This window comes from Hemitrygon akajei, chromosome 7 (genome assembly GCF_048418815.1).
Source record: "Hemitrygon akajei chromosome 7, sHemAka1.3, whole genome shotgun sequence".
NCBI lineage: Eukaryota > Metazoa > Chordata > Chondrichthyes > Myliobatiformes > Dasyatidae > Hemitrygon > Hemitrygon akajei.
Window position 1 is genome coordinate 2,505,821 of NC_133130.1, and position 12,354 is coordinate 2,518,174.

The following is a 12,354-nucleotide window of genomic DNA, read 5'->3' on the forward strand; positions in this document are numbered from 1 at the left end:
CCTGAGCACCGTCTCAGTCGTAATTTTCACTGCACAAACCTCACTTCCCTGACACTCTTGAATGTCCGGTATACTGCAGACGTCTTCCACTGTGAAGACTGATACAAAATACTCATTCAGTTCCTCTGCCATCTCTGCGTCTCTCATTACAATATCTCCAGTGTCATTTTCTATTGGTCCTATATCTACCCTCAACTCTCTTTTACCCTTTATATACTTCAAAGAGCTTTTAGTATCTTCTCTGATATTAGTTGCCAGCTTCCTCTCATAATTCATCTTTTCTTTCCTAATGAAATTCTTAGTTTCTTCTGAAAGTTTTTAAAAGTTTCCCAATCCTTTATCTTCCCACTAGCTCTGGCTTCCTTATATGCCCTCTCTTTTGCTTTTACTTTGGCTCTGACTTCACACGTCAGCCACGGTAGTGTCCTTCTATTTGAAAATTTCTTCTTATTTGGAATATATCTGACTTGTACTTCCCTCATTTCTCTCAGAAACTTTAACCGTTGCTGCTCTGCTGTCCTTCCTGCTAGTGTCTCTTTCCAGTCAACCTTGGCCAGATCCCCTCTCATGCCATTGTAATTTACTTTATTCCACTGAAATACTGACACATTGGAATTTAGTTTCTCCTTCTGAAATTTCAAAGTGAACTCGATCATATTGTGATCACTGTTCCCTAAGGGTTTCTTAACCTTAAGCTCGCTTATAGCCTCCAGATCATTGCACAACACCCAATCCAGCACAGCTGATCCTCGATTGGGCTCAATGACAAGCTGGTCTAAAAAGCCATCCATTAGACATTCTACAAATTCTCTCTCTCGAGATCCAGTACTGGCCTGGTTGTCCCAATCCAGTTTCATGTTAAAATCCCCAACGATTATCATGACATTGCCCTTCTGACATGCCTTTTCTATCTCCTGCTGTAATTTGTAATCCACATCCTGGCTGCTGTTTGGAGGCCTGTATACAACTGCCATTAGGGTCCTTTACCCTTACCATTTCTTAACTCAACCCATAGAGACTCTAACAACACACACAAAATGCTGGTGGAACACAGCAGGCCAGGCAGCATCTATAAGGAGAAGAACTGTCGACGTTTCGGGCCGAGACCCTTCGTCAGGACTAGTCGGGTCTCGGCCCGAAACGTCGACAGTGCTTCTTCCTATAGATGCTGCCTGGCCTACTGTGTTCCACCAACATTTTGTGTGTGTTGTTTGAATTTCCAGCATCTGCAGATTTCCTCGTGTTTGCTCCATAGAGACTCTGCACTTTCCAATCCTCTGTCATCCCTTTCTAATGATTTAATATGATTTCTTATACACAGGTCCACACCGCCCCCTCTGCCTACTAACCTGTCTTTCTGATACACCATATATCCTTGGACATTCGGCTCCCAATGGCAGCCATCCTTTAGCCAAGTTTCAGAGATGGCCACAACGTCATACTTGCCAATCTGTAGCTGAATTTCAAGATTATCCATTTTATTTCTTATGTTGCGTGCATTTTCAGTCCAGTATTCGTTGCTTTCTGTTTAAACTGCACCACACCTCTATTGCCCTGTAACTCATCCCACTGGCTGTGATTAAGTCTCGTCTCCTGTCTGTCCTTTCTATAATCTCTGTTGCACACTATCTTTGATTTATTTCTGTTTTCCCCTTCCTCAGCCCTATCACTCTGGTTCCCATCCCCCTGCTAAGTTGGTTTAAACCCTCCCGCACAGCTCTATTAAACCTGCCTGCTAGAAATAAAACTTTTACTATCCACTTTGATATTATTTGCTAGCTTGCTTCCATATTTCATCTTTTCCCTTCTAATGATTCTTTTAGTTGCTCTCTGTAGGTTTTTAAAAACTTCTCAATCTTCCCACTAATTTTTGTTTTGTTGTATGCCCTTTCGTTTGCTTTTACAATAGCTTTGACTTCCCTTGTCAGCCACGGTTGTACTATATTACCATTTGAGTATTTCTTCATTTTTGGAATACACATGTAGATAGATAGATAGATAGATAGATAGATAGATACTTTATTCATCCCCATGGGGAAATTCAACTTTTTTTCCAATGTCCCATACACTTGTTGTAGCAAAACTAATTACATACAATACTTAACTCAGTAAAAAAAATATGATATGCATCTAAATCACTATCTCAAAAAGCATTAATAATAGCTTTTAAAAAGTTCTTAAGTCCTGGCGGTTGAATTGTAAAGCCTAATGGCATTGGGGAGTATTGACCTCTTCATCCTGTCTGAGGAGCATTGCATCGATAGTAAACTGTCGCTGAAACTGCTTCTCTGTCTCTGGATGGTGCTATGTAGAGGATGTTCAGAGTTTTCCATAATTGACCGTAGCCTACTCAGCGCCCTTCGCTCAGCTACCGATGTTAAACTCTCCAGTACTTTGCCCACGACAGAGCCCACTTTCCTTACCAGCTTATTAAGACGTGAGGCGTCCCTCTTCTTAATGCTTCCTCCCCAACACGCCACCACAAAGAAGAGGGCGCTCTCCACAACTGACCTATAGAACATCTTCAGCATCTCACTACAGACATTGAATGACGCCAACCTTCTAAGGAAGTACAGTCGACTCTGTGCCTTCCTGCACAAGGCATCTGTGTTGGCAGTCCAGTCTAGCTTCTCGTCTAACTGTACTCCCAGATACTTGTAGGTCTTAACCTGCTCCACACATTCTCCATTAATGATCACTGGCTCCATATGAGGCCTAGATCTCCTAAAGTCCACCACCATCTCCTTGGTCTTGGTGATATTGAGACGCAGGTAGTTTGAGTTGCACCATATCACAAAGTCCTGTGAGGTCTATCTGTCAAGTAGTCCACTATCCAATCCACCATGTGAGAGTCTACTCCCATCTCCGTTAGTTTGTGCCTTAAGATCTTGGGCTGGATGGTGTTAAAGGCACTAGAGAAGTCAAGGAATGTAATCCTCACAGCACAACTGACCCCATCTAGGTGAGAGAGTGATTTGTGCAGCAAATACGTGATAGCATCCTCCACTCCCACCTTCTCCTTATACGCAAACTGAAGAGGATCCCGGGCGTGCCTGGTTTGTGGCCTCAGATTCTGTATTATCAGCCGCTCCATGGTCTTCATCACGTGCGACGTCAAGGCAACAGGTCTGAAGTCATTCAACTCCTTTGGTTGTGGTTTCTTCGGTACCGGGACAATACAGGATGTTTTCCACTGTCTGGGTACTCTTCTCTGCTCCAGGCTCATGTTGAAGATGCGCTGTAGTGGTTCTCCCAGCTCAGTCGCACAGGCCCTCAGTAATCGTGGGGAAACTCCATCCGGTCCAGCCGCCTTGCTGGTACAGATCTTCCTCAGTTGACCTTCCACCTGTGCAGCCGTAATCCTGGGCGTGGGCAAGGTCTCCTGTGAGTGGCTATTTTCCTGTGAGGGAAGTAAGCCTGGTGTGGATTTCTGCGGTGAGGATGAGATTGTGCTGTCGAACCTATTGAAGAAGTTGTTCAGCTGGTTCGCTTTCTCCACATCTCCACTTATGTTTGCCCCCCGCTTTGCACCGCATCCGGTGATGATCTTCATCCCATCCCACACCTCCTTCATGCTTTTTTTCTGCAGCTTTTGTTCTAGCTTCCTCCTATACTGCTCCTTTGCCCCCCTCATCTGTACTCTGAGTTCCTTCTGAACTCTTTTAAGCTCCAACCGATCACCATCTTTAAAGGCCCTCTTCTTCTGGTTTAGGAGGCCTTTGATGTGACTAGTGATCCAGGGCTTATTATTGGGATAGCAGCGAACAGTTCTAACAGGGACAATGGCATCCACACAAACGGCATCTTTGTAGTTTTTCCCAGAACCTCAGGCCATTGCTGCTCTGCTGACATCCCTGCCAGCAGCTCCTTCCAATTTATTTTGGCCAAGTCCTCTCTCATACCACTGTAATTTCCTTTACTCCACTGAAATACTGCTACATCAGACTTTAATTTCTCCCTATCAAATTTCAAGTTGAACTCAATCATATTGCGATCACTGGTTCCTAAGGGTTCTTTTCCCTTAAGCTCCCTAATCGCCTCCGGTTCATTACAGAACACCCAATCCAGTGTGGCTGATCTCCTGGTAGGCTCAATGGCAAACTGCTTAAAAAGCTATCTCATCGGCATTCAACAAGCTCACTCTCTTGAGATCCATTACCAACCTGATTTTCCCAATTGACCTACATTTTAAAATCTCCCATGATGATCATAACATTGCCATTTTGACTGGCCTTTTCTATTTCCTGTTGTAACCTGTGGTCCACCTCCCAGCCATTGTTGGGAGGCCTGTAGATAACTGTCATCAGAGTCCTTTAACCCTTGCAGTTTCTTAACTCAACCCACAAGGATTCAACATCTTCCAATCCTATGTCGTATCTTTCTACTGATTTGATGCAATTCTTTAGCAGCAGAGTCCCACCACCCCTCTGCCTACCTTCCTATCCCTCCGATACAATGTGTAACCTTGGATATTCAGCTCCCAACTACAACCATCCTTCAGCCACGATTCAGTGATGGCCACAACATCATACCTGGAAATCTGTAATATTGCAACAAGATCATCCACCTTATTTCTTACATTATGTACATTTAGATACCCCTGAGTGTCAGGTGAAGTAGGAGACACCCAGTGATCATTACACAGATACCCCTTTGGGCGTGGTGAGGGGGCTTTTCCACAGACGGTGGTCATCGTATAGATACCCCTCAGGGTGAGGTCAGCTGTCTGTCCAGAATGATTATAGGATTGATTCAAGATTCCCATTCTCCTACATCTTCACACACACACAGGCCACCCAACTCCAGGCCCGGCCACCTTTGGGCCTCCAGTTCCTGGCCCTGGACTCACAAACTTGCAGCCGTTGAGACTCCAATCTCCATTCTCTGGACATGCAGAGCCAGCTTTTTGGGCCACACATTCTGGTGTGTCTAGCTAGTGAGCTAGTTAAGCCCCATCATAGGCTTCCGATAGCAGCTCCCTACAGACCTCTCTCCTGGGCCAGTATTTCACATTGTTCCCAGGTGTAGCCCATCTTCTTGGTGTATCCTTCTTCTCCCAGGGATGAGGTCTTTGGAGCTTCTGTTGGCGTTTCTGTAGCTCTGGGTTTTTAGGGGACGGGGTTGCTGGTCCCATGTCCAACCTCCTCCTTTCACAGCGGAGATCAGGGTAGAATTCAGCATGCCCAGAGGTGGCGGAGTGGAGGTACATCTCTACCAAAGGAGGTGTAAGGCTCTTCTTCCATCCACTAGTCTGCAGGTCACCTTGGGCAAGGTGTAGCATCTGCTTAGTCCCTGATCAGGGTTACATGAAGCCATAGGAGAAGGTGGTGGGTGGTCGTACGAGCAACTGGTGCATATCACAAGACCTGGTTATGTGACTGCTGGTACCAGGCAGACAATCTCTGAAGAGTATTGATAATGGCTGGGGTCACCCGTCTTGTAAAGACACTGCCCAGAAGAAGGCAATAGCAAAGCACTTTTGTGGAATAATTTGCCAGGAACGATCATGGTCGTGGAAAGACAATGATCACCCATGTTCTACAACACAGCATGTAATGATGATGAGAGGTTGAATAAAGTTGGGTTGGGAACCAGAGAGGTTCCCGAAGTTTTATTTAATGTATCAGATCAAAGACATTTAATCAGTGAGAAAACAAAGGTTAACCCTGGTCCTCTCTCCGCAGAAACTGCCTGACCGGCCGAGTGTTTCCTGTTTTACCAGAGGAAGCTGTTGTGAAGTCAGGAGGGTTCAGGTTGTGAAAGAGTTAATGCTGTCAAAACGATGAGCTGTGGTGTCTCAGGGTCAGAGTGTTCTGCGTAGGCGGTGGACTCCCCTGCAAACAGTCTTATCCCATTGGCTGCCCTTTGCCAAGCTGGCTGGTTAATCTTTACACTTGGAGGAAGTGAGAGATCAACTGGTTTGTCGACCAAAGGTTGGTGTGCTGAAGTTACAGCAGGTCTGTGCCCAGCACAGATAAACTTCGCCCGGCGCTGTGCGATGTGGAGGCATCACCTTTGCCCATGTCCTTCCTTGCCACCGGCTTTGGCTGCCTACCCCTGAGGAGGAGTTTTGGACTCGGTCGCCCACCCCCCCCCGTCCTGGTCAGTGAGTGCAGATTGGGGCTCTCTCAGTGGATTGGCGGCTGGAGCTGGGGGAGCAAAAGCTGGAGAGAGGCTGGGAGGGGCTTGGGAATGATCTTGACGGGATTTGGTATGTCATCATGACTTTAGCAAATTTCTACAGATGTACCATGGAGGATTCCAACTGCTTGTGTCACTGTCTGGTATGAGGATCTACAAAAGCTGCAGACGGTTGTAAACTCAGCCGGTTCATCATGGGCACAACCCTCCCCACCATCCAGACTATGTTCAAAAGGCAGATCCATCATTAAGGACCCTCGCCACCCAGGACATGCCCTCTTCTCATTGTTATCATCAAGGAGGAGGTATCAGAGCCTGAAGGCACACAGTCAATGTTTTAGGAACATCTTCTTCCCCTCTGCCATCAGATTTTTGAATGGAGAATGAACCCCTGAGCACCACCTCACTATTCCTCTTTTGGACATTTATAAGCTTTATAATTTGGAGTGATTTAAAGTCCTTACGCTGTCCTGCTGCCTCAAAACAACAAACTTCACTTCACATCATGCAAAACACTGGAGGAACTCAGCAGGTCAGGCAGTGTCTATGGAGAAGAATAAACAATGAACATTTGGGGCTGAGTCTCTTCATCAGGACTGGAAGAAGGGGCCAGAAGGTGGAATAAGAAGGTGGGGGAAGGGGAGGAGTACAAGCTGGTGAGACCTGTGAGGGGAAGGGGAGGTGTACAAGCTGATGAGACCTGTGAGGGGAAGGGGAGGTGTACAAGCTGGTGAGACCTGTGAGGGGAAGGGGAGGTGTACAAGCTGGTGAGACCTGTGAGGGGAAGGGGAGGTGTACAAGCTGATGAGACCTGTGAGGGGAAGGGGAGGTGTACAAGCTGGTGAGACCTGTGAGGGGAAGGGGAGGAGTACAAGCTGGTGAGACCTGTGAGGGGAAGGGGAGGTGTACAAGCTGATGAGACCTGTGAGGGGAAGGGGAGGTGTACAAGCTGATGAGACCTGTGAGGGGAAGGGGAGGTGTACAAGCTGATGAGACCTGTGAGGGGAAGGGGAGGAGTACAAGCTGGTGAGACCTGTGAGGGGAAGGGGAGGTGTACAAGCTGATGAGACCTGTGAGGGGAAGGGGAGGTGTACAAGCTGATGAGACCTGTGAGGGGAAGGGGAGGTGTACAAGCTGATGAGACCTGTGAGGGGAAGGGGAGGAGTACAAGCTGATGAGACCTGTGAGGGGAAGGGGAGGTGTACAAGCTGGTGAGACCTGTGAGGGGAAGGGGAGGTGTACAAGCTGGTGAGACCTGTGAGGGGAAGGGGAGGTGTACAAGCTGGTGAGACCTGTGAGGGGAAGGGGAGGAGTACAAGCTGGTGAGACCTGTGAGGGGAAGGGGAGGTGTACAAGCTGGTGAGACCTGTGAGGGGAAGGGGAGGAGTACAAGCTGATGAGACCTGTGAGGGGAAGGGGAGGAGTACAAGCTGATGAGACCTGTGAGGGGAAGGGGAGGAGTACAAGCTGATGAGACCTGTGAGGGGAAGGGGAGGTGTACAAGCTGATGAGACCTGTGAGGGGAAGGGGAGGAGTACAAGCTGGTGAGACCTGTGAGGGGAAGGGGAGGTGTACAAGCTGATGAGACCTGTGAGGGGAAGGGGAGGAGTACAAGCTGGTGAGACCTGTGAGGGGAAGGGGAGGTGTACAAGCTGGTGAGACCTGTGAGGGGAAGGGGAGGAGTACAAGCTGATGAGACCTGTGAGGGGAAGGGGAGGTGTACAAGCTGATGAGACCTGTGAGGGGAAGGGGAGGAGTACAAGCTGATGAGACCTGTGAGGGGAAGGGGAGGTGTACAAGCTGATGAGACCTGTGAGGGGAAGAGGAGGTGTACAAGCTGGTGAGACCTGTGAGGGGAAGGGGAGGAGTACAAGCTGATGAGACCTGTGAGGGGAAGGGGAGGTGTACAAGCTGATGAGACCTGTGAGGGGAAGGGGAGGAGTACAAGCTGATGAGACCTGTGAGGGGAAGGGGAGGTGTACAAGCTGATGAGACCTGTGAGGGGAAGAGGAGGTGTACAAGCTGGTGAGACCTGTGAGGGGAAGGGGAGGAGTACAAGCTGATGAGACCTGTGAGGGGAAGGGGAGGTGTACAAGCTGGTGAGACCTGTGAGGGGAAGGGGAGGTGTACAAGCTGGTGAGACCCGTGAGGGGAAGGGTTTGGGTGGACGTTGGCAGTTGTTTATCCATCTTGTGTGCGGTTTTTCACTGATCCTTTTGTGTTTCTTTGTGTTTACTGTGAATGGCTGCAAGAAAATAAACCCCAGGCTTGTGTATGGTGGTATGTATACACACACACACACACACACACACACACACATACACACACACACACACACACACACACACATACACACACACACACACACACACACACACACATACACACACACACACACACACACACACACACACACACACACACATACACACACACACACATACACACACACACACACACACACACACACACACACACACACACACACACTCATAGGGTACACACACACACACACACCCTATGATGTGTGTGTGTGTGTGTACCCTATGAGTGTGTGTGTGTGTGTGTGTGTGTGTGTGTGTGTGTGTGTGTGTGTGTATGTGTGTGTGTGTGTGTGTGTGTGTGTGTGTATACACACAAATAAATTTAATAAATTTACTCTCAACTTTGATTTTTTCCCTCCATAGACACTACCTAACCTGCTGAATTGCTCCAGTGATTTGTGTGTTGTTTTGGTTAACCTGCTGTAGAAACGTCGTCGTTAGTCGGAGAATTAAGAGCTCGAGACAGCAGGGTTAAGGTCAATGGGGAAAGATTTAAAAGAATGTGAGTGGCAGCTTCCTGCAAAGGATGGGACATATCAGAATCGAGTTTATAATCACTGACAAATGGCGAAAAATCTGTTGTTTTGCTGCAGTAGCACTGAGCAATATTTTAAAATCTCTACAGATTACAAAATAAATCATGCAAATGAGATTAACCAGGTGTTCACTGTCCATTCAGAAATCTGATGGCAGAGGGGAAGAAGCTGTTCCTGAAATGTTGAGAGTGTGATGTCAGAATCCTTCACCTCCTGCTCCTTGCAATGTGGAATGAGATGCCAAGGGAAGTGGACGAGGCAGGTACAGTAATGCCCTGGGCTGGCACGGTTGCACAGTCGTCAGTGCAATGCTTTACAGTGCAGACAACTGGGGTTCAGTACCCGCCGTTTCCTGTCAGGAGTGTGTACGTTCCCCTCCAGACTGCGTGGGTTTCCTCCCACAGTCCAGCTGGTACATTGTAGATTGTCCTGTGATTAAGCTAGGGTGAGATTGGGGATTGCCGGACAGCACAGCTCGAAGGGTGGAAAGGTCGATTCTGCACTGTATCTCAATTATTAAACATTAAAAGCCATTTAGATGGCGCACCATCAGCTCGGGTGCACCCCAAGCCTGTGGGCTTCGTTCCCTGCTCTGTGTCTGGCTAAGCACAGCTCCAACACCACGTTCACGTTTGCTGACCACACTATAGCTGTCGGCCAAATCAGCTCATCAGAGGGAGACTGAAAATCTGGCTCAGTGGTGTCGTAACACAAACCTCTTGCCAGGCGACCGAGGAACTGATTATAGACCAAGAGGAGGGACCCAGGGGTGCATGAGTCAGTCCTCACCGGGGGATACGAGGTGGAGAGGGAACTTTAAATTTCAGAGGATGGCTCATACGCCCAGTGTGTCAGTGCAAACAGGAAGACAGTGGGGCAGCACATGAAGTTTGTGAAAATGTCATCTAAAGTACAGTGGAGAATACTGTATCACAGCCTGGTATGGGAACACCAATGCCCTTGAATGGAAAATCCTACAAAAAGTAGTGGATACAGCTCAGTCCATCGTGTGTAAAGCCCTCACTACCATTGAACACACCTGCACAGAGCATTATCACAGGAACGACACACACAAAATGCTGGTGGACCACGGCAGGCCAGGCAGCATCTATAAAGAGAAGCACTGTCGACGTTTCAAACGTACAAACTCCTGACAGGAAACGGCGGGTACTGAACCCCAGTTGTCTGCACTGTAAACGTCGACAGCGCTTCTCCTTATAGATGCTGCCTGGCCTGCTGCGTTCCACCAGCATTTTGTGTGTGTTGTTTGAATTTCCAGCACCTGCAGATTTCCTTGTGTTTGCTCATTATCACAGGAATACTGCATCCATTATCAGGGACCCCACCACCCAGGTCAGGCTCTCTTCTCACTGCCAGCATCAGGAAGAAGATACAGGAGCTTCAGGACTCGCTCCACCAGGTTCAGAAACCGTTATTACCCCTCAGCCTTAAGGCTCTTGTCAGGATGCTGGAGCAGGGATCCAGTCATGGACCCAGTACCGTGCACCGAGTCTGCTCGGATGGTGGGGACGTCTTCCATACAGGGTCATCCATCACTCCTCCATTGGTTAACTTTTTCTTCTATAGTGATAATCTCTTCATTTTTCTGGGTTGTGCTTTCATGTACTTCTGATTGGAATTGCATACACTTGCATGGCGCACCGGTTATTGTTACGAATATTATTCTCTTGTTGTATTTGCTCTGCTTGCTGCTATTGGAACCGTGGTTTTGTCCTGATGGGTACGCTCTTTCATTGATTCTGTGGTGTTCCTTTGTATTTACTATGAGTGCACACAAGAAAATGAATCTCAGGGCTGTATATGTACTTTGATAATAAATTCACTTTGAACTGAAATACAAAGTGTTTAGAGGGATATTGGCCAATCACAGGCAAACGGGGCTAGTTTAGACAGGCACGGGTGAGCTGGTCTGATGGCCTGTTTCCGTGGTGCGTCCCACAGGGTGGAAGTGGGGTATGAACGACCCCGGCCTGCCAGACTGATCTTGCCGCCGGTCACTGCTGTTCAGGTTACTGGACAGGCCTGTTCCTCAGCTCGCTATTTTCCACACGTGTGACTGGAGAAGACACTAACATCAGCGCTCGCCTGGCCTTGCATTTCAGATGTGCTAAGGACACCACCTGATGGCTCCACCTTTAGTTCTGGGCGCAGAGACCTGGGCCGCGAGCGGTGGGACTTACGTGGTGACCCTGGACACGTTCTGTGCCCTGAGCCTCCTGCTTCTCATCCTGCTTGTGATCTCCTGTGGGGACTGCATGAGGTAAGTCGTGGAGACGGGGGTGATGGCGGGGGCAGGGTAACATTGCACGGGGCATGGTTCTCATGCTGTGAACAACGTCAGAAGCTTTGGGTCTTTTATCTAAGAAAGGATGTGCTGGCATTGGAGAGGGTGCAGAAGAGGTTCTAGACAATGACCCTGGAAAGGGATGTGGGAGTATTTGTGTAGGATTCCTAAAATGTTAACTTGCAGGTTGAGTCAGTGTTGAGGAAAGCAAATGCAGTGTTAGCATTCATTTCGAGACAACTACAATATCAAAATCAGGTTTATCATCACCGGCATCTATTGTGAAATTTGTTAACTTCGCAGCAGTAGTTCAATGTAATACATAATACAGAATAAATCAATCAATCAATCAATCAATCAATCAATTACACTATATGTATATTGAATAGATTTAAAAATGTGCAAAAACAGAAATACTATATATTAAAAAAGGTGAGGTAGTGTCCAAGGGTTCAATGTCCATTCAAGAATCGGATGGCAGAGGAGAAGAAGCTGTTCCTGAATCGCTGAGTGTGTGCCTTCAGGCTCCTGTATCTCCTACCTGATGGTAACAGTGAGAAAAGGGCATGCCCTGGGTGCTGGAGGTCCTTAATAATGGACACTGCCTTTCTGAGACACCGCTTCCCAAAGATGTCCTGGGTACTTTGTAGACTAGTACCCAAGATGGAGCTGACTAGATTTACAACACTCAGCAGCTTCTTTCGGTCCTGTGCAGTAACCCCTCTGTACTAGACAGTGATGCAGCCCATCAGAATGCTCTCCACAGTACATCTATAGAAGTTTTTGAGTGTACTTGTTTACATACTAAATCTCTTCAAACTCCTAATGAATTATAGTCGCTGTCTTGCCTTCTTTTTAACTGCATCAATATGTTGGAACCAGGTTAGATCCTCAGAGATCTTGACACCCAGGAGCTTGAAACTGCTCACTCTCTCCACTTCTGATCCTTCTATCTGGATTGGTATGTTTTCCTTTGACTTACCCTTCCTGAAGTCCACAATCAACTCTTTCATCTTACTGATGTTGAGTACAAGGTTGTTGTTGTCCG

At 47.7% G+C, this 12,354-nt stretch overlaps 1 protein-coding gene across 5 annotated transcripts in view; it reads left to right on the plus strand.

The window, feature by feature from the left end:
• Nucleotides 1-4,564: 4,564 nt before the first annotated feature.
• Nucleotides 4,565-12,354, plus strand: part of LOC140730171 (uncharacterized) — a 40,166-nt gene continuing 32,376 nt past the window's right edge. The window contains exons 1-2 of one of the 5 annotated variants that reach the window (XM_073050302.1): nucleotides 4,565-6,106; nucleotides 11,125-11,282. In XM_073050302.1, coding sequence (XP_072906403.1) covers nucleotides 11,146-11,282 — 137 coding nt within the window. In that variant the 5' untranslated portion in view covers nucleotides 4,565-6,106; nucleotides 11,125-11,145. Of the gene's footprint in view, nucleotides 6,107-8,791; nucleotides 9,264-10,963; nucleotides 11,283-12,354 lie in introns of those variants that run through there. The other 4 variants (XM_073050301.1, XM_073050300.1, XM_073050303.1 and 1 more) reach the window with 4 other exon arrangements.